The 23479-nt window shown below is 40.1% G+C and overlaps 1 protein-coding gene across 2 annotated transcripts in view; it reads left to right on the top strand.

Moving 5' to 3' along the window:
- Window positions 1-23479, top strand: part of DMD (dystrophin) — a 2214577-nt gene that overhangs the window by 1854740 nt on the left and 336358 nt on the right. For both annotated transcript variants that reach the window (XM_027607979.2, XM_027607980.2), the window contains exon 57: window positions 7953-8109. In XM_027607979.2, the coding sequence (XP_027463780.1) occupies window positions 7953-8109 (157 nt within the window). The remainder of the gene's footprint in view (window positions 1-7952; window positions 8110-23479) is intronic.

A 23479-nucleotide genomic window follows, 5' to 3' on the forward strand; every position in this document is an offset into this window, starting at 1 on the left:
TTGCAAAGATAGCCCAGAGAAACAGCCCTGTGTTTGCCCAGGCTATTACACATCATCCTACAAAAGATGCCAGTTGGTTCTTTGTCTTAAAAGGGATTCTGAAGGCATTTTTCTATTTCAAAGTATAGAAACATCAGTACTTAATTACACAGGTGTCCATTTTTTTAAGTTTTTATTGAAATTCCAGGCAGTTAACGGGACAGTGTAATATTAGTTTCAGGCGTAACATGTAGTGATTCAACGCTTCCATCCACCACCCGGCGCTCATCACGACAAGTGCCCTCCTTAATCCCCATCACCTGTTTGGAATCCAAATGATTTTGAAGTATCCGTTTGCGTTCTGTTGGCTCATAAGAGGTATCCGTGTGCTTCCAGTTCCAAGTCCATATTGTGTCCCTCTCCCTCCATTTATTTTCCTTCTGCCCTATGTCTTTTCTCGGCCTGTGATTATGATTCTTACCTAAGTCTCCATCATGTCGTTTTATATTGATAGATTTGTCTCTGTTCCTTTATGCATTGATATCATCCATAACACAGTTACAAAACTATTCTTCCTTGGACATTTCTAGCTCATTATTCGCTTGTTCAAGAACTTCAGTCTTGTCGGTGACCATATTTTACTCATTCGTTCATTTATTCTTTTCATTCCACAAATATTTACTGAGTCTTTACTGTGTACTTGGCACTCTTCTAGGCACTGAGGATACAACGGAACAAAACAGGCAAGAGAAAAATCATTGCTCTTATGAAACTGATGTGTAGTCATCGGAATCTAGTGGCCCCCCTACTCTCCACCTGATGAGACCCTGACAGTCCCTTCTCTTTCCTGTTCTTCCTCTGCCTCCCAGTTCCTCCCTTGCTGAGCAGCAATCTAGCTGTTCCCCGGCATGGATTCTCTGAGCCGAGGAGATTCTGCTTTTTAACCCCATTGCTGCTCTCCACCGGTTTTCTCACTCGCCTGTGTGAATATGTACATTTGCTGGTCCTCACACTTGGAACGCCATCCCTCCTCTCATCCTCCACCTTTTCATCCGAATCCCACACTGAATCTTTCCCTCTCTGACTGTTCCTTCACTTTCGGGTCTTCCCTGTGCTATTCTCATTTACACCGGATGGCACGTTCCTTTAAGTATTCCTGAGTTGTTTCAGAGGGCTGTGCTTGCTGCCTCCAGCTAAATTAGATAAATAAAAAACTCCAAGCTCTACTCTTTCAGGGGAATACTTTGAGAAGGATAGGTATTAACCCTTCTCTAAATATTTGGCAGGATTCACCTGAGTCTGGTCCTGGACTTTTGTTTGTTGGGAGTTTTTTGATGACCGATTGAGTTTCATTGCTAGGAATCGGTCTGTTCACATTCTATTTCTTCTTGATTCAGTCTCAGAGGACTGTATGTTTCTAGGAATTCATTTGTTTCTTCTAGGTTGTCCCATTTGTTGGCATATAATTTGTAATCTTTTATAATCAGTCCTTTGTATTTCTGTGATGTCCACAGTAGCTCCTCTTTTATTTCTGATTTTATTGAAGTCCTCCTCTTTTTGTGATCATGGTATCTCTCCAGCCAGGTAAATCGTGACTCCTTCTTTTCGTGCTTGAGGAGTCTGACTCAAGGCTTGTATGTTTTGTTTATCCTTTCAAAAAACCAGCTCTTAGTCTCATTGATATTTTGTACTGGTTTTAAGTCTCTTATTTCATTTATTTCTGCTCTGATCTTTATTATTTCCTACCTTCTACTGCCTTTGGGCTTTGTTTGTTCTTCTACTTCCTTTAAGAGTAAGATTAAATTATTTATTTGAGCTTGTTCGTGCTTCTTGAGGTAGGCCTGTATCGCTATAAACTTCCCTCTTAGAACTGCTTTCGCTGCATCCCCAGGGTCTTGGACCACTGTGTTTTCATTTTCATTTGCCTTCAGGTATTTCTTGGCTTCCTCTTTGACTTTTTCATAGACCTATTGGTTGTTAAGTAGCACGTTGCTTAGCCTGCACGGGTTTGTGTTTCTTGCAGTTGTTTTCTTGTGATTGATTTCTAGTTTCATCCTGTTGTGGTCAGAAAAAATGTTTGATACGATTTCAGTCTTCTGAAATTTTTTGAAACTGATTTTGTGGGTTATCACATGATCTATCCTGGAGAATATTCCATGTGCACTTAAAAAGAATGTGTATTCTGCTGTTTGGGGTAGAATGTTCTGTATGTATCTTTTAAGGCCATCTGGTCTAATGTCTCATTCAAAGCCACCGTTTCCTTATTGACTCTCTGTCTGGCTAATCTATCCAAGCTCTAAATGAGTCAGTAAGGTAGAGTAGAAGGAGTCCTGGACCAGTATTTGGGCGACCTACTTTCTCTTCTGGCTCTGTTACTAACTGCCTAGCATATGATCTTGAGCACATCGCTTACCTGCTTCAGACTACAATATTCTCCCTGACTGAAATGATGAGATTTGACCAGAGACATGAGTGGTCTCTTCAATTTCCCTAGCAAGTCTACCAACCTATTATTTTTAATTCTGCAGTTACTTTTTATGAATCTAGGCAAATTATTGAAATTTTCTACATTGGTTTCCTGATATTGAAATGGCACTGATTAAGTTCAAAGATACGGTGTAAGAAAAAGTAAATAAGATGTCTTGGAGAGAAAAGAATCCTTTAATTGAAATTGTATAGTACCATCTCATAATTTAGTTCAAGGAAAGTATATGCCATCTGTTCCATATGCATTATCACATCGCATTGTGTCCAAGAGGTAGAAGGAGAAGTAAATACTCAGTGAGAGTTGAGTGCCACTGAACAAAACAAAACACTAATTGTTTTAGGTGGGAGAAAAATAAAGTAAAAAATTTTTACTTGCATGCATACATACATGCATGTGCACATTCACACACACACACACACACACACACACACACACACACACAGAGTTATTGATGACATTATCCAACATCAGAATTGTGATCAAAGAAAGTATTTCTCATTCTAAAATATTCCATTTCCACAACCTTGCATTTTAATTTTGAAAATATTAATAATTTGGGAATCAGTCTAGTGAATTTTTTCCATAAGAAATATGTATGCAGATTTCAATTCAATCTGTCACCAGATTATATTTTCCAGGTTATTGTATATACTATTAACTATGAGAAGCACATGTGTTTTCAAAATAATTTCAGCAAAATTTACATTCTGTGAGGTTTTATACTTGGGAGAAAAACTTGTAAATGTTATATGCCAATACTCACTTTTATGGAATTCTGAATGCTAATTTGAGAGTCAGGAATACCAACATGATATAGTCCACAACAGCAATAAAACTCTTAGAGAGTAATCAGTATTAGAACTTAGAATAGCTAGTAGGAAGGGAAAAATGAGGAGGGGGAATCGGAGGCGGAGATGAACCATGAGAGACTATGGACTCTGAGAAACAAACTGAGGGTTCTAGAGGGGAGGGGGTGGGGGATGGGTTAGCCTGGTGATGGGTATTAAGGAGGGCATGTACTGAATGGAGCACTGGGTGTTATACGCAAACAATGAATCATGGAACACTACATCAAAAACTAATGATATAATGTATGGTGATTGACGTAATAAAATAAAATTTAAAAAAAGAAGTTAGAATAGCTTAGAGGCTTTTTCTATGATGGGGAATAAACAAAGAGCAAAAGGAGGCACAGTCTTTCTACTTTTGAGGAAGAAAAAATGCAACTTAGACATAGACTATTTCTGACCTCCTTTCTCTTACTCTTGGAATGTTAATTATGTTTGAAAGTTGGAGTTCATGGCCCAGCTGGACCAAAAAAAAAAAAAAAGTTTACTTCTCTTTGAGTTTAATTCCCTCTCTTTATTTAAAGCCCCCAAAGCTCCCATTTTATGTCTATGATTCCTTATTACTTCTGCATTCTTACCTTCTCTTTCTATATGCTTAAGTGCTATCTTATTACACAAGGGTACCCAAGATATACAGGAGGGAATCATTAGTTTTATAAAAGGAGTCACAGTGAAAAAGGAATTCAGTGTAACACATTTTGCTTTAAGAATACATGCCTTTCAGAGTAAAGTTTTATTAAGGATTTCAAACTAGGCATCAACCCAATCATACTTGAAATATCTGTGTCTAGAGAACTAATAATCACTTCAGCAGCCCCTATAATTCTTAGCACCCTGACACTGAGGAGTTCCTTAAAGACAAGCATTGTATCCCGACACACCTAGAGGTTCTGCATTTTACCTCAGCCTTACAAATTGTAGACATTATCTGCTTATTAAAGATCAACGCTTGCCTTGTTAAAAGCTAGTAGCCCCTCAGCTCTTTTCTTCATTAATAAAGATTAATAGAAAATGGATAGGAGCTAAGTATGCCCCTTCAAACCTCCGCGTCTATTTTCCATCGAGCAGGTAGGGGTAAATAGAGTCTATTTGCCAATCAGTAGGAAGGCTTTTTGCTCAGGGATCCAAAGCATTTGCTGAAAACCACGAAGGTTGGGGATTTCCTCACATAAGGAAAGTCTGCAGCTTCCATTTCCCATGTCTAACTAAATAGGACAGCTCAAGTTATGTGCCTCGGCACTGTATTTAAACGTTTGCATCCCAGCTCCCACATATGCAAAACAAGAGGGTTGAACAAAAATCTCATGAGATTCCTTCCAGCCCTAAGGGCCTATGATAAAACCAGGAGGGGGAAAAATAAAAGAGTCATTACAAATAGAAAGAAACATTTTCCCGAGAGACATTCCCAATACAAACATAGGTTAATCATTTAGAAATATTTGGTATAAGATCTTGAAAATCAAAATAGGGCAGCTCCTTCCAACAATTGCATTAGAAATGTGTCTTGAAGACACTTCACAAGCTTAGCGTAGCCAAGGAAAATGTTTTCTGAGCTCTTGGTGTTTTATTACCTTTAGATCGCCTTCAAAATCATGTCCTTGACAAATGCCACCTTTGCCCTGTGGAGACCGACCAGAGATGTTTAGGGCATACAGGAAATACTTCAAGAAATTATTTCTTAAAGAACGGTCCTGGAGTTCCCCTGCTGAGTTGTGAGGGTTCTTGTTAAAAGTACAGGAAGCCTCGAGGCCGAACCTGGGAGTCTGTACCTAACACAAGCCATTCGCAGGGTTCTTATGCCCCCTGAAGTTTGAGAACCAGGGCTTCAGATTGCATATCTTTGTAAGTGTGGGTTTCAATCAGGAGGCATTATCTGGCTGCCTTTTTCCTCTCCCGCCCTTACCCAGTATCCCTTGTCCTTTGTGAGCCTTTTGCTTCCATTCTTGTCACCACTCTCATACGTTAGCAAGGGAAAGAAACAGTCATTTGATATGGAGTTAAGGTGATCAAACATTCCGAAATGTTGCCTAACTCCATACTGTAGGTCCATGAGAGCCTTTTGTCACCTGAGGTCCCGGGTCCTTCTTCTGCTCTTCTATTAGCTCTCTGGACTGTCCTGCCTCCCTGGCTCTTAACAATCTCCCTGTCTCCTGCCCTGAAATTTCTCTTAGATCCTTTAGAACCAAATTCCCTGGGTCTCAGAGCCATGTTTTCCTCTTGGGGACACAAAGGGTGTCATTGACCCGGTAGTGATTAGTCAACCCCATTTTATCTAGAGCCAGGGTTGTAGTAGTGCCTTGTGTGAGTGAAGCTGCAGCTGGATGCCTCACTGTGGGCAGCCTGCCTTTCGGCATCTTTATCTTCCTCCGGGCCTCTCCACCACAGGGCTATTTTGTTTCTTCCACCAGAGAGAGGGAGGCCAAGCATTAGGCATCTATGCATTCTTCCTTACCTTTCGCTCTCTCTACTCCCAAGGCCTCATGGGGATGTAGCGGTGCTCAAAGGTTCTTTATTTATCCCAAGCCTCTTCTCCCATGCACTGCTTATCCACATCTGGACCATGCCTCTCTGCCTACCTTCCCACACGCCCCGCTTGACATCCTCACTCACCCTCGAGGGGACCACGCTGCAAATTCCAGACACCCCAGGGAATCCCTGTAACCAGTAGGCATTACGTGCCATTAAACAGCTAACATCTTGCCTAGGGAATTCTCACTGGGGCTTATCATGGAAGAGCGATAAGTGAAAGAGAGAGGAAACAGAAGCAGCCAAGAAGGGACCTCTACGCTCTATGTGGTCTGCGCTCTTATACTGAAGTTGTGGTATGGTATTTCCGGATTCCTTTATTAGATAATAATGCCTGTAGAGTCTTGAACAGTTTAATTCCTCTGATGGAAATGCCTTCCGTTTTTCTGGACATAACGTTTGTATTGCTCATAATAGAAAAACAGTTCTGACCATTTGGAATAGAAAGCCGAAGGAATAAGTCAGCTCTAAATCTACCTGTGAGGGCTACACTAGTTGTCATTTCAGAATTTTTTTGTACAGAGTCAAGTGTGTGCACACAAATATACACACATGCATGAACATTTTAGAAAAATAGATTGTAGACATTTTTGGAACCTGTTTTCTCACTTAGCAACTGATAGGGTGATCTCTTCCATACCCCTAAATATTTGCTGATGCCATCACATTGAACAGTGCATAGGATTCATAGGATTTGAACCTTGCATTGTATGAATTCACCATTATATATGTAACTGATTCCCTAATATGGCATATTTAAGTTGTTTCTACTTTGTGTCAATCATAAGTGATGCTATAAATAACATTTTTCTACCTACATCTTTGTATGATTTTTCCAGTTACTTCCTTAATATAAATTTTTTGAATTTAAGCTTATGGGTCATCATATTTGCACATTTTAAAGACTTGGAAGTATCATCCATCAGAAAAAAAAATGATCCCTCGGAAAGTTTGGAACAATTTAATTCTGGCACGTAGGCACTATTTGGCGATTCTGTTTTACTAAGACCAGCCGGAGAATCGTATTTGAAATGTCAGGCTAAGTTACCCAACAGCAAAGGGAAATGTTGTTCTACCTGGGTGCTTTGCACTTCAATCTTTGCAGCACTAGAGACTATATTATATTTATGCTCTAGGCAGCATTAAGTTTTATGAATTAATTAGTAATTGCTGATAATATGTAAGTAATGCAGCATAATTCTTGATTTACCTGAGGATAGAGCTTTGCTAACATTCCACGTTTCTTCTTTGTTTTCCGGATGATGATTTATTTGGCTAATTTAGCTTCTCATCCTCAAGTGAAATGTGGATTTTATAGCACAGATCATTCATTTGTATATTCTTAAATGGCTTCTATGGATTAACATGTTCTAAATACACTTGCTGGTGAAGCACTCATTCTCCTGCCTAAATTATTCATGTTTGGGGGAAGCTTTCAGGCAAATGTCTGATTTTACCTTTCCACGTGAGTTGTTGTCTCGGTGCATTTTACACAAAGGAAACAAAGCGGAAAATGTTGGGACTTGGTGAAAACAAATCCCAGGTGCACACGAATAAAGAAGGGTAGAGGAAAAGAGAAGCATATGGGAAGAAGAGCAGAAAGGAACAGATGCCAGATGGAAGGAGTCAATGGAAGAGGCTGCCCAGAGCGCAGAAATGGAAAAGTCAAAATGTGGGGGGAGACCTTTCCATTTCTCAAAGCAGGAAGAATTCCAGTACTCGCATGAGTCACTTGAAAACTGAGTGGTTTATATTAGTCACCGGGAGCCATTTTTTTCTACCAGAAACATTAAGAATCATTGACTGCAACACTGTGGAAAAGCAATCCATTCCAGTGTATGTTTCATGCCAAAAGTCTCACAATTCTGCATGAGGAAACACACATATGGCTAAACACTGTCTACCCTCAAAACTGCCATCAAAACGCCCCCGCCCCCATTATATGGCTCGCAAGAGCAGACAGCTACATTTTTACCGAGGACTGCTAGACAGTTCATGATAGGTTTGTCTACTGTGGAACAAACCAAACCAACGTACCTTCAGTGGGATTGTTAGACTCATTAATCACCCTTCTAGATATTTTGACCTAGTTTGCTCGTGCTGCTTTTCAGGTCTCATTTGGAAGCCAGTTCTGACCAGTGGAAGCGTCTGCACCTTTCTCTTCAGGAACTTCTGGTATGGCTCCAGCTGAAAGATGATGAGTTAAGCCGGCAGGCACCCATCGGAGGCGACTTTCCAGCAGTTCAGAAGCAGAATGATGTGCACAGGGTAGGACATTTTTAAGACGAGTGCCTTGCACAGAGCAAATTTTTTAGTGACAGTTTTGAAATGTGTTTTGATTGAAATTAAGTTGACTAGAAATCTTCACTCCACTAGTCCAGGGGTCAAAGATAAATAATCCAAGCCATTGTTATTTTATTTTTTTAAGATTTATTTACTTATTTATCTGACAGAGAGACAGCGAGAGAGGGAACATGAGCAGGGGGAGTGGGAGAGGAAGAAGCAGACTCCCCACTGAGGCGGGAGCCCGATGCAGGGCTCGATCCCAGGACCCCAGTTCACGACCCGAGCTGAAGGCAGATGCTTAATGACTGAGCCACCCAGGTGCCCCCAAGCCATTGTTATTTTAAATGTCAAAAGCATCCGCATTAATAATATCCTCTAAGAAGTCACCCTTCTCTTTTAATGATTTTTAAAGACATTTTATTATGGTAAATATAAAACATACACCAAATCGGACAGAATCCTATAGTAAACAGCCATGTACCCATCAGGACTTCAACAATTATCAGCTCATGGCCAATCTTACTTCTCCTAGACCTCTACCAGTCCTCTATAATTTTGAAATAAATATCAGGCATGGATCATTTAATTCACAGATAATTGAGAAAGTATCTCAAAAGATAAAGATCCACTCTTTCAAAGTGACCACATGGTTACTATAGCGCTTTTTAAATGTCAATAATTTTATTCTAACAAATATCCCAGCACTTTTAACATACACGTCTTAAATGTTTTAACATTTTTTTGTTTAAATAAGAATTGAAATAAGGTTCTCACGTTGCATTTGGTTAATTTGTCTCTTAAATACATTTTGTAAAGACTTTTATTTTACAATAATTACAGAGGCACAGTGAGTTGCAAAAATCGTACAGTTGCCCTATATGTTTCATCCAGTTTGCTCTAATGATTACATCTTAGGTGACTATCGGACCATAATATGTATTGTCATTTCAACAGACGCTGTAAAAAGGTACAGTTAACAGCGCAGCTCAATTCAGACTGGCCACATCTCAAGCACACAGTAGCACAATGTGCCTCCTGGCTGCCATATTGAACAGTACAGTTCAACAGGTGTGATCATATTTGGGTTTGACTTTTTTGGTAAGACTGCTTCATAGATAGTTGTGTATTCTTCCATCATCAGGAGGTGTATCATGTCTTGTTTTCTCTTTTGCATGTGTGATTTTGGCAGCTGTTCATGATCAATGACTAGGGGTTGCAATGTGATCATTGCCTATTTCTATCATTTTGTCTTCATTTATTAGCCAGAGTACTTCTGTGAGGGAAAGAAAAAAAAAAGTCATCCATCCCCTCTTTGGGGACCAAGTATACAGTTCGTATATGATAGGCAGGATACTTTTCCAGCCTTCAGAATAACAAGTTGTTCACTAGCATCCTCTAACAGTGATCAATTCTCTCTCTCTCTCTCTCTTTCTTATGTTTCTGTTTTATAGGCTCTGAGTGGGGAAGTCAGAGATTTGGTCTTGCTCACCTCCAAGACCCTAGTACCTAGCAAAGTGTCTGGCATACACTGGATACTGATAAGTGTTTTTGAAATGAGAACAAAAGGCACAAGAACAGAAATCAATAGCAAACCAAGGAAATGACTAACAAACTACAAAAGTTTGATAAAATGGTAACACTTTTATATGTTCAACACTTAAAGAAAGATCTCTGTGGAGACACAGCCAAAAGTGGCATCTTGAAGAGAAGTCAAGGGTTTATATTATGCCAGAGAAGAGGATATAGAAGATTACTCAAAGGGAAGAGAACATGAGGGAAGATCTAGGAGTCTCTGAAAAAAATTGCCGAGGAAACTGACAGTTTCTTCTTTAGCCATTCCCCTTCATAAAATCGGAATGTTAAATTAGCTCTGTGGTAAGGTGGAATATAATAGTGACATTTTTTAAATGTTCTAACTTTGAATAAATAGTCAAAACACTCTGGTGTATGTGTAGAAGAGCATTCATTGAGACAGAAGGGCATTTTAAATAGAATGCATTATATGATATAAAGAAATGAGACAGAATGTCTACAAAAGGTGTAATTTTAGTCTAATTCTAGAAACCAAAGATGAATCATTGAACGAGTGCACTGGAAGTCAGGAGAGACTGTAGTCACATTCCTCCATAAATTAGATTGTGCTTGCTACTTTGTTCTTCAGCTGTGAAGTTGAGGAATTCGGTCCAAATAATTTTCACAGTCCCTACTAGCCAGCATCTTGTCGTAAATAGTCCCTCAGTATCCCTGGTTATTGGCTTTTGTTACTTGCTAGCAGTGGTAAAATGTTAGGACTTATTCTCAGTGCTTTTACGGAGGAATCCCATGACCAGGAACATGCTTTTGGGAGATGGTGATGCTAGAGTTACGGGTCACATGCACCCACTTGACTAGTGAGCTTGTTCAGATACCCATCTGCTTCTTACCCTTCTTTGACTTCTCAGGACTTTGACTACCCTTCTTTGCCTGTGTTCTATACGTTGGTTCCACTGCTCCTCTATCTTCGCCTCCCTCCAAATCCAACTGAGATTCAATCATAAAACATTTTAATAATTCTTTCCCAAGACCCTAAGATCCTGTGCTTTATTATCTTTTTGTGGCTGCCATCTGCAAAACCCCAAAGCTTTGAAGATCTAACTAAATACTCTCCCCTGTCCAAACAACAATGGAGCAGACCAGTATGGTCACCTTTTCAGGATGACAAACCAAGCCTTCCCTTGACGAGCCCAATACCTCACTGGGTCAGTTTGCCTCCAAAATAGTTCCTGACTCTGCCTACTGCAGTTGTCACCATAGTTACAGAAGACCATTTCTCCTAACCTTTCTGTGTCTACTCTTGTCACCCTACTGTGCCATCTTTACATTTCAGCCAGAGTAATTTATGTAAAAACATACACTGAATTACGTCAGTCCTTATCTTAGCGCTCTTCAGTGGCTTCTCCATTCTGTAGAGGAAAGACCAAACTCCTCAGCAAGGGCAAAAAACAGTGGGCATCAAAATAGCTCTCCCTGGTACACATGGCCGCCGAGTTGGGAATCAACAGAAAAATCCTGCAGTGAGGAAGGAACATCCTTCTTTCTTCTTTCTTTCCCTGCTCTTGGTCTCAGTAAACTAGAGAAGAACGAACAAGGTTAAGATCAGATCACTGATTGATTTTCTGCCTTCGTCCTTCCTTTTCTTCCTTAATTCCTTTGTTTCTTCCTTCTTTTTTAAGATTTTATTTATTTATTTGAGGGAGAGAATGAGAGAGAGAGAGAGAGAGAGAGAGAGAGAGCACATGAGAGCACACCACTCTTCCTCTTGCCCTCTGGCCACTAGCCATGCTGCCTTCTTTTGGTTTCTGCAGTTCTCTGCGTTCTTTTCATCTGGCGCTTGGAACATGCTGGTCCTCTGTCTGAAGCCCCTTCCACCTACATACACCCCTTCATAATTTCCTGGCTAACATCTGATAATCTTTTACATCTTGGCTCAGACATCAGGCAAGCTTTTCCCTGCTGCCCGCATTTGACCCTATCTTCCTCTACGTGCTCTCATACACAGTCTGCTTTTCCTTCTGCAGCTTAACATTCTTTGTCATCACGTATATGTGTAAATCTTTGATTCATGTCAATCACCTTCGCTAAACCATGTGCTCCAAGAAGCCTTCTTTTGGGGAGGGGGTTGTCACTTATGAAGTGCGTAGTACGGGGTGGACACTAAATAGGTAAAGAAACAAAGGAATTGGGCGCCTGGGTGGCTCAGTTGGTTGGGCGACTGCCTTCGGCTCAGGTCATGATCCTGGAGTCCCGGGATCGAGTCCCGCATCGGGCTCCCTGCTCGGCGGGGAGTCTGCTTCTCCCTCTGACCCTCCCCCCTCTCATGTGCGCTCTCTCTCTCTCTCTCTCTCTCTCATTCTCTCCCTCAAATAAATAAATAAAATCTTAAAAAAGAAGGAAGAAACAAAGGAATTAAGGAAGAAAAGGAAGGAGGAAGGCAGAAAATCAATCAGTGATCTGATCTTAACCTTGTTCGTTCTTCTCTAGTTTACTGAGACCAAGAGCAGGGAAAGAAAGAAGAAAGGATGTTCCTTCCTCACTGCAGGATTTTTCTGTTGATTCCCAACTCGGCATCCATGTGTACCAGGGAGAGCTATTTTGATGCCCACTGTTTTTTGTTTGTTTGTTTTTTGTTTTTTTATTATGTTAGTGAATCACCATACATTACATCATTAGTTTTTGATGTAGTGTTCCATGATTCATTGTTTGCGTATAACACCCAGTGCTCCATTCAGTACGGGCCCTCTTTAATACCCATCACCAGGTTAACTCATCCCCCCCTCCCCTCTAGAACCCTCAGTTTGTTTCTCAGAGTCCATAGTCTCTCATGGTTCATCTCCCCCTCCAATTTCCCCCCTTCATTTTTCCCCTCCTGCTATCTCCTCCTCCTCCTCCTCCTCCTCCTCCTCCTCCTCCTCCTCCTCCTCCTCCTCCTCCTCCTCCTCCTCCTTCTTCTTCTTCACTACAATGTATTATTTGTTTCAGAGGTACAGGTCTGTGATTCAACATTCTTACACAATTCACAGCACTCACCATAGCACATACCCACCCAGCCACCCCATCCCTCCCACCCCCCACCACTCCAGCAACCCTCAGGATGCCCACTCTTTTTACTTGTGGTCTGGCCCAATGTTTTCACGAGCTTCTCTTTGCATCCTTAAGAAAAATTCTTGTCACAAAACACTCTTCCTCCCTCAGAGAACATCATCACTCCGAGGTGTTGATGAGAGAACAATTTAGCACCCTGTTTACTCAGAGTTTTGTCACATTTATACAGTAGCTCTTTTAGAGTTGCAGTGGAATGCCTGTCTAGTTAGTAATGCTCTTGGTGCCTGTTGGCAATAAGAACAAAGGAAAATCCTTGAAACTGGGTCTCTTTATCTGATCTTCTGAACTTCCGTAGGAAGAGAGAAAGGAAATATAATCAGGGCAAAACTCTGTCAAGATCTAGTCTTTGACAGATTCTGTATTTGTAGACTTGTTTTACATTGCCACATTCCTAGGTTTATAAATTGTCTTGTGCTTTGTGGGTTTCTGGATTCAAATACTGTTGATATAGAATGTTTAATATCAAGATGGGTCGCTTTTTATCATAAACTTACTCCCCGTGTATTTGGTGTATCTTTTTTTTTTTCAAATCCCCTGCTCACTGTCTATTGCAAATTATTAATGTCCCTGGTTGTTGTTTTTTGTGGGAATCCAAAACCCATTAGAATGTCAGCAGTGGAAACTATAGAAAAATATTTTTCACTTTTCTTTTCTATAAATCAGGATGTTTATAAAAGAGGTAATTTAAATTTTCTTTGGATATCATTGCAGATTAATGGTAACATTTTATAGCAAAATATCGTTATGTCTTGTACTCTTAAAGCAAAAAAAAAAAAAATCATCATTCTCAATCACTGTGTTGGAGGGGTGTATGGTTTTCTTTTAGGTAAAATTCCAAAACAGTCCACCCAGGCAGTTAGGGACTGCAGGCTCACTCCCCAAGCAATTTTCACACCCATGGGGGTGGATCTTTGTTCCCCAAACCAGCTGGGCAGCATAGCAGCTGCAAGTGGAATGGCTCTCAAGCCTAATTAATAAAATAATGCTCCATATGCGGTGAAGTGTTATAAATAATTAAAGCTCAAATATGCCTTAGCAAATACAAACTGACCAATTTTTATATCTTTGGAATACATTATCCTGCCTTTTACGGTTCCTCATTACTTGCCTCACTAGACTGACTCGTTTTCAATTAGTGTGTATTATTCTGGTCCAGATATATTTTTAAAACTGACTTCCTTTGTTTTACTTGAGCAGTCACTAAAGTGATATTTATTACTTGTCTACTTCTGTGATTAACCTAGAGAGAGTTTTAAAGGAGCAAATCATAGTGGGAAATTTCTAAGGAGAACTGCAATAAACCATGAGCTTATTTAACTCCCTTCGTCTGACCCCAAATCCAAATGGAGATTAGGTCTTGATTATAAGAACACTGTAGGTAATGACTTTTTGTTTGCATTTGTACTAATGAAATTGTTTGTCATTAGGCTTTCAGCTTTCAATTTAAAAATCTCTGTAATTCCTTCCCTTGAGACTGTTAAGGACACCTTCAAAGCTTCCTGAGATTTTCTGGTTAAGATTGAGATGGAAGTAATCAATACATACATTATTAAAACAGTGGACAGAAAGCCATTATTGCGTGGAGGCTGTTGACAAATGAAAAGGCTTGAATAAAGTAGTTTACTTGTTCATTTGTCAGGTCGTATATTATGCATGTTCGATATCCTCAGAAGTCACCACAAAGTGAGGGAGAGGTTCGGAAATTCAATAAAATTATCCTAGAATCACGCTGTTGATTATACATTTATTTAGGCTAATTCTGCTATCAATGCTGGCCTGCTTCCTTTGGGTAGATTTTAGTATGTGTGTCAGCTTGATGAGTTCCCTGTGTTTTCTTTCCACAGAAACAGAATATGTCTTTGGGTGCCATTTGTGAATGTTAAGATTCAAGTCAGCTCTGTGTTAAAAAAAAAAAAAAGAAAAGAAAAAAGAAACGCATTGTTCCCTAGCACCTCTGGAAAACAAGAAAAAAGTTTGTGATAGGGTAATTCATTCCAACATTCGATGACCTGGCCTCTTAGAGTTTCTAAACAAGTTTGGTTCACCTACAGATTCACTGTTAGTTATATTTACTCTATGCTGTCTGCTTCACTATGTTGGAGGAAATAGACAAATAGACATCCTTTTTTTTTTTTTTTCCTTAACAAAGCCAGAAGTTTATTCTTTAAAGAGATTAAGAAAAGCAACAAGCTCATAGAAAGACCGGTAAAGAAAAAACCCAGAAAATAAAATTTAACAGTATCAGATGGAGATGAGGAGAACATGGTTATGGAGCTTACAGATGTTAAGATAATAAAACATCTCAAAAGTAACTTTTCACTAATAAATTTCACAATTTAAATGAAAAGTACAAATTTCCTAAAAACAAAACATTCAGCTAAATCAAGAAAAAATTAGAAATCTGAATATTACTTTGGAACTAGACATCTTTTTGATCTATTCTTCATTCCTAATGGAGTAAGCTACTTTTGTGTAAGTTTCATATTTTATGCAGTCATATTTAGGAATGCTGAATAGAAAAGATTTTAAAATTATTTTTAGAACTACATTTCTAGGCATTTGAGGGAGTCTTCTGAAAACTAGCTATATCATCAAAACTTGAGAACAGAGCCATCTAGGATTTGCCACTTTTCTTTAATGAGGATAATAAAATAAAATGTGAATAATTTACAAGTTAACTTCCCCACCAAAGTCTTCTTTCTAACCACATCAAAACATTGATATCTTGAAAAATACTCTTCAACTAATATTTGTATAGGACTTGGCCGTTACAGGGCACTTTTACACGTTCATTTAATTTCAAATGAACCCCTCTGATCGTTTTCTGTGTTCTTCGTTTTCCCCAAATATTATTTTAGGAAAATCTGTGCCATAACTCAGACTCCTAGAATGTATTGATTCTTTCAGCGATTATTTATTGAGGGCCTGCTGTTATGCTGGGGCTGAGGATACAGAAGTGAACAAAATGAGACTCTGCCCACACAGACCTTCAGATTTTCCTGAGCAAAATATGAAGTAAACCAATAAATTAACATATAAACTCCTATCAAGTCAGTGCTATAAAGAGAAAATAAACAAAACAGGAATAGAGAAAGAATGAGAGGTAGTGACCTACCCAAGGAGGTTGTATTCATTTGTGCAAAGGTCTAAGTGAGTGAGCCACACAGAGACCTTGAGTGAAGAATATTTTAGGCAGAGGGAGCAGCAAATGCAAAAACCCAGATGCAAGAACAGGTTTGGTGTGCTCAAGAAATAACTAGATGGGCTAATGATACATTGTAGAGAGTGGCAAAGGTCAGAAAATAATTGGTGTTATCTGCCACAGTTTGGAGTTGATTTTATTTTGTGCATGACGAGACCCCTCTAGAGGACCATAAGCAGGGATGGTGTGATCTGATTTTGTGTGTCCTAAAATTGACTCTCTCTGCTCCATGGACAATTGACAGTAGGAGGAGCAAAACTGAAAGCAGGGAGAAAGTTGGGAGGGTGTTGAAGTCATTTAGGAAGGAGATGATGATGACTTGGCCTAGCGTGGAAATGATAGACATTGTGAAAAATTATTTGACCCAAGATCTATTTTGAAGGGAGAGCTGATAGAACTTAAGATAGATGGGATATGGAATGTGAGGGAAAGTGAAGAGTCAAGGATGACTCTGAAGCCCCTGATTTGAGCGATGATACCATTTATGGAGATGGGAAAGACTTTGAGATGATCATGGATGAGGGTGTGTACATGGAGCAAAACAAGAGTTCCATTTGGGGATTATATTGATAAACAGAGACAAGTGGTATGATTCAGCAATTATTCACCACTTACACTTGACAATCTTGGATTTTGGCTGAGCCTCTTGAGAATGGATATAAATTAATTTGTCACAGGGTCTCCTAAGAATCCATTCATTGGTACTGTTGCTTCAGAAGGAATTTCCAGATTTAGGATTTAGGTTCAATGACCTAAGACCTAATTCTCTCAGCGACCACAGGAATAGATTGAGTGTTCAGCAGTGATTTCTCAAGGTCAGCTCAGAACTTAACAACATTATTGTCAGTAGGAAGTGACTTCCCCAGTGGTTGTTGGAAGCAGCCCAGGCCTCCAACTGAAGAATCAAACAGCTGTTCAAGATGCTGCGTGGGCACTAAACTATTCCTCCATAGTATCCCAGATCTGCAAGCAGGCTGGACTCTCTTCTAGCCCATGCCCTTGATCTCAGAGAACACAACTTTTAGCTTAAAGGACTTCTAAAAAAATAAATTTCAACAAGCATTTCCCCCCAAACACTCAAAAATGTTTTTTTCATTGAATACAATTAGATTTTTAAAAAACAATTTCAGGCTTGAAATATCTCCATTTATTTTTCACCTTTGCTTGAAACTGATTCAGTCTCACTTATGGATTGCTGTTGTTCATGTTGTTGACTCTCTGAAACAATAGCTAGATGTGCCTGATACAGCGATCCCTTGTCTTCACTTTTAAGTGGACTGGAAATGGATGATGATGTAGTCAAACTCTTAGAAGTAAAGAGTGGAAGGGTGGTTGTGAGAGGCTGAGGAGAGGATGAAATGGGAACTGAAGTTTCAGTTGTGCAGGAGGAGTCATTCTAGAGATCTGCTGTAGAGCCTAGGGCCTAGAGTTAACACTCCTGAATTGTGCACTTAAAACTCTCTTAAGAAGATGGATCTCATGTTAAGTGCTATTAGCACAATAAAAAAAAAAAATCAAGATGATTTGACCTTTTCTTTATATCCCATATGCTACATTTACATAACTTCTCTAATGCAAGTTATTTCAAATGATTATTAACGAAATCCTTTGTCTGTTTGTTGTTGTTGTTGTTGTTCTGTTCTTTCACATTTCTTTCTTCCATGAATCCCTGTGAACTTGCCTTAGATTCTTAGAGGCAAAATTCCTGCGACTCCAGTTATCCACATTTCTGGATCTCGCCCTTTTCCAGGAAGATCTTGGTTTCAAGTTCGCTGGGCATTGATGGTCCCTATTCATTCAGTAAATAAAAGATTAGTGATGTGTTTGAGACTCAATAAATATGGTGGCTCTTTAAGTGAGGAATGTCAGTAAGGTGGCAGAATGAATTCAACTTTCTTATCAGAAATAAAAACAATACAAAAGGAATATAAAAAAGTAGAAATAATATGGACACTAGCATGGTAATATAGGATGACAAAGCTAAAACACTGATCAATTTGCAGATATGACAGTGTTAATGTCCTTGGCCTGTCCCTACTCGGGAACCATTTGTTGATTGGATGGCACCATTGGGATCACTTTAAATTTTAGGGTCTGTCTAGTGTTCTCACATCTCTTAGCTAATGCTTCAGACTAGAGGAAAAGCCCCAACGAGCAGTTCAAACTCTGGAACTTCTGAACATGTGTGCATGAACATCTCCTCCCAAGGAAAGAAATCACTACGATTAAGAAGGCAGAGCCAATAGGGCCTCCTCTTGAGGAAAATCCACTCAAGTAACTCAAAGGTTACACTCAGCTTTGGATCTGGCACATAAGAATAGGCCCAAAATCAGAGCTCTCAATTTTTCCCAGTCGACAGCATTTAACTTTTTCTCTAATAATTCATGAACCCAGGCTTTCACCCTCAAGCATGTTCTGCATCTAAATCAAACTGGCCTCCATATAACACACTCTGGTTTTCCAACTGGGTGTTCTCTTATGTATTCAACAATATTTATTATCCACTATGTGCCAAGCTGTTGCTATAATTTTTATCATTAGTAATGGTGCCTAGAAGAGACTATCTCCAAATGCCACCATGTAACAGGCTCCTGGCCAATTAATGACCTAAACGATCTAAACGTGTTGATTATAGAATATTCAAACTGGGACGCCTGGGTGGCACAGTCGGTTAAGTGTCCGACTCTCGGTTTCAGGTCAGATTCTGATCTCAGGGCTGTGAGCTAGAGGTCATGAGATCGAGCCCCACATGGGCCTCAGCACACAGTGCAGAGTCTACTTAAGATTCTCTCTCCCTCTGCCCCTCCCCCACTCAAATAAATAATATTTTTAAAAAAAGAATATTCAAACTAGATGTTAGAACTTTGATAAGGTGTTTAGCAAACCCCCACAATTTAACAAATGAGGACACGAGGGCTCAGGAAGGTCTTATGACTGGTTCTAGATCACCCAGCCAAGCTTTGGCCCAGCCCCAACTTGAACTTCAAGTCGGCTACCACAGCCCTCCCTTAACCACTTTAGTCTGCCTCAGGGGGTGATTCTGTCAAGTTCGGCTGACACATGTGAATAACGTATAGCCATTCTGTGAGATTTCAGTCTGAATAACACAAATACAGACTTGCCACTTCAGTGGGAATGTAGATAAAATTCAGCTCCATGGAAACTGCCCATGGTTGAAAGAGACCTGTGTTTTGAAAGGCGAGGGCCTCTACTTATATCCATAGCGATAGGACCAGTATCTCTAGGTAAAAGCAGTATAGCTTTTCTCTCAAAAATGTCAGTCCCTGGGGCTTCTGGGTGGCTCAGTCGGTTAAGCATCCTGCTCTTGATTTCAGCTCAGGTCATGATCTTAGGGTCCTGGGACCAATCCCCGGATTGGGCTCCACACTCAGCTCTGAGTCTGCTTGGGATTCTCTCTCTCTCCCTCTCCTTCTGCCCCTCCCCTCTCTCAAATAAATAAATGAATCTTTAAAAAAAATGTCAGTCCCTGTGCCCGGAGCTCTCATCCTGACCCTGTCTTCTCTGAGGTACATCAAGCACATCAGTATCTCCCCCTGCATCCCCTCTACACGTGGTTCTAAGCTACTTCTCTTTATGGGATTAACAGGTATTTGAGGTAATATTCCCCCTATTTAGTTTTTTCCTATAACCAAGAGAGGCAGGGAAAAAAATCAAATAACAGTGACTTGGTTCTCCTCTATTACTTTCAGGTTTTTAAAATTTCTGACTTGCTTCATGGCCATTAGGATTTGCCACTTGCGTGTCATCCAAATTATTATAATTCAGGGAACTTTCATCTTTTGCCATCACTCACCTGAAGCCTGGCTTAAGAATTTCAAGATCTGGATTCTAAGTGACTAATGAACTGATGGCTTTAGGTAAATCCTAGCTTATCTGTACTTCAGTCTGCATTGGCAAAACATTCCCAGTATAAAAGTATCACCACAGACATACTTATTCAACCAAACTATTGACTCCTTCAGGACAAAGATCCAGTTCCTACGTCTTCCCTATGTTATATATAATAGGTTCAAAATTAATATTTTTCTATTAGCTAACTAATCTGCCAGCAGTCAGTCACCCAGTTGGTTAGTATTTGTGATATATAAATAACTATAAATCAAGGGCACCTGGCTGGGTCAGTCAGTAGAGCATGTGACCCTCGATCTCAGGGTTGTAAGTTTGAGCCCCACGTCAGGTGTAGAGATTGCTTAAATAAATAAACTTTTAAAATAATAAATAAATACCATCTATCAGATCATTTCACCTTAAAATAAATGGATTTACCTTGGGATGTCCCACTAGTACAATTTTGTCATGCATGCTTCATATAAATTAGTCTGTGAAACTTAAGAAGCTGGAGGAAAAATGTCAAACTAGCATGCCTTACTTTTTTTTCTCATTTTTAAGGCAGAATGTTACTTTCCTTTCACAGAGGTGCTCTAAGTCTTTAGTAGTTCCTTCTGATTCTTCCGTATCACTGTTTTAGTCCCTTGGGCCCGGCTGTCTTGCAAAGGTGAAGAGGAAGCTGTGGGGAACAGGATGAATTTTAAGGAAAATAATTTTATCTGTTTGAAAGATTCAGGAAGTAGATATCTTTTTTTTTTAAAGATTTTTATTTATTTATTTGAGAGAGAGAGAATGAGAGACAGAGAGCACGAGAGGGAAGAGGGTCAGAGGGAGAAGCAGACTCCCCTCAGAGCAGGGAGCCTGATGCGGGACTCGATCCCGGGACTCCAGGATCATGACCCGAGCCGAAGGCAGTCGCCTAACCAACTGAGCCACCCAGGCGCCCCAGGAAGTAAATATCTTAACGTGTGAATATTGACATCTAACTAACGTAAAGAGTATTCTGTATGTGTATGGGAGGGGGCCTCTATATCTGATACCTTTTTCACATCAGCACGTGAATGAACCAACTTGTCCAACTTAAAATATTAAGCATAAACTCTGAGGCAAAATCAGTACAGTATAAGGAGTGACTATTTTCCCAAACATCACTCAAACAGACTTTCTTTGAGAGGCAAGACAATTATCAAAGAGTTAAGGCTCTTGACATTGAATGTTCTTGTTTTGGTTTAAAAAATGTCTCCGTTTTCCTTCCTCTTAAAATGCAGTGAACTCTCATAACATGCAGGTTACTGTAAGTCGCTTAGAGACTGAAAAATGGATTTTCCCTTATTTTAAAGAAGAATCTTCACTGGTTTTTGTCATTGTCATTGTCATTTTCTTCACTGTTTTGTCATTGTTGTCTTTGTTTTTGCATTTACTACATGAGCCTATCTCTTTTAGGGACACCTGGGATGGGGGTCAGTCGGTTAAGTGTCCAACTCTTGATTTCAGCTCAGGTCGTGATCTCAGGGTCATGGGATCAAGCCCCCCATCGGGCTCCGCCCTCCGACTGGGTCTGCTGTCCCTCTCCCTCTGTTCCTTTCCCCACTGCCCCCCCATCTCTAAAAAAATAAATAAATAAAATCTCTTTTTTTAAAAAGCCGATCTCTTTTAAGCTCCATGCTACAAGGACCACTGATGCTTTTTGCCTAGAACAGTGGCTTGTACAGATAGATGCTCAAAATTTGTTAAATGAACAAATGGAAGAAGACCTTTCCTTCTAACCATGCTTGAAATGACATGTTCCTATTTATGGTTTTTTCCATATGGTGAGAAACATTACCATTTTCTTTGTCTTCTGATTGTCTTGAACTAACTATTTCTCTCTTTTTCCTGGGGTTTTTAACCTTTCTTATATTTCCTCTACATGTTCCCAAATGCCGCAGATAGAGCACATAACCTTCTCTTCCATCCACTTTCTTTTCTTAATTTCAGACAACGATGTGAAAATAATGGTGCTTATGTCTTTGTAATGACAGAACTTCCTTTGTCTTTTCTTTAGACTCGTTTTAATCCTCAGTGACTCCTATTTAAGAAATGAACTGTGCAGCTGTGATGGTGCTGAGCCCTTGGCAACAACTCGAGGGGCAAACAAGTGGTCCCTCACAAAGCCGTTCACTTCTAACAATGGAGCTGCATCATCAAACAGTGTCTTAGACTTTGTCAATTTGATGAGACCTTTAAGATCCGTTTCCTTATTTTACAGACCTTACTCCAACAATCATCTCCACGTTCCCCCGTCTAGGTCTTTAATAGATTCCTCTCTGCTATGGTAACCAACTGTCCTGGTTTGCATGAGACTGTCCTGGTTTTAGCATTCAAAGTCCCACTTCATGAAGCCCTCCCCAGTCCCCGACAAACCAGGATGGTTCGTTACCCTACTGCTAGCTTCCATCTTCCACCCTGTGTGCAAAGCATTCCTATCCTAAAAAGAACATGTCTTCCTTTTACATTGTAATCCACTCTGTCCTCCTTCCCATCTTCCTTCTTGCCCTGTCAGAAAAAAAATATGTTGCACAGTGTTCATCTAAAATACTTATTCCTTCTTCTCCCACTCACTCCTCAACTAAACCTACTTCTGAGGCTACTGCCCTCCACTGAAATTGCTCTCACCAAGTCTAATGAGCACTTCTCAGTGCCCATCTTGCTTTACCTTTGTGTGTCATGGTTGGAAGCTCTCAGTCACTTTCTTCCTCTCTCTTCCAGAGTTCTATACTTCTCATTTCCCCCAAGCTTTCTACCTGTCCATTCCATTCTTTCTTGGCCTCTCATGGGATCCAGGTCCTCTGTCTGCCCATGAATTTTGTATATTCTCCAGAATTTTCTCTTTAGCCCACTCCACTGCCTGAGCAGTCTCGTCTCCTTAGGTAGTTGTAATCCTCGTCTCTATGCATAATCATAGGCACTCAGTGGATGTTAACTGAGAAAATGGCTCCTAAATCTCCTTTTCTTCTCCCTAAACATCAGACTTTGGTATTTATTTCCTTCCAGAAGGAATGGTACCTATCCAAGCTGAGCATATCATATCCTCTTACTCTGTTCTCCAAACAAATTCCCCCCTCATGTTAGTATTGGGTTTTTAATATTCGTCTTCATTAATTTTATCCTAAATGTGCACATGAGGTGTTCTGGATCAGACACAGATTTCTTTTAGTTACCTAACAGGGAATATCATTGCCACCCGCCCCCCATCCTGGCCTTTGCCCCAAGTCTTACCCCTAGGGAGACGTGAGGAGAGCCAATGGAAAATGTTCCTACATGACTGGCTGCGTATTCCCTAGGCCAGAGACCAGGAAAAAGGGTTTTCCTTTCTCGTAAAGGGGAAGAAGGCCTTTTCCACCAGAAAGAGTCCCCTTCTCCTCCTGAGAGGGTCTCCTTGGAAACATAAGGGCCTGAGTCCTAACTCCAACTTTTCTTTTTTTTTTTCTTTTTTTTTTTAAGATTTTATTTATTTGACAGAGAGAGAGACACAGCGAGAGAGGGAACACAGCAGGGGGAGTGGGAGAGGGAGAAGCAGGCTTCCCGCTGAGCAGGGAGCCCGATGCGGAGCTTGATCCCAGGACCCTGGGATCACGACCTGAGCCGAAGGCAGATGCTTAACGACTGAGCCACCCAGGT

This window comes from Zalophus californianus, chromosome X (assembly GCF_009762305.2).
Source record: "Zalophus californianus isolate mZalCal1 chromosome X, mZalCal1.pri.v2, whole genome shotgun sequence".
In the NCBI taxonomy this organism is placed as follows: domain Eukaryota; kingdom Metazoa; phylum Chordata; class Mammalia; order Carnivora; family Otariidae; genus Zalophus; species Zalophus californianus.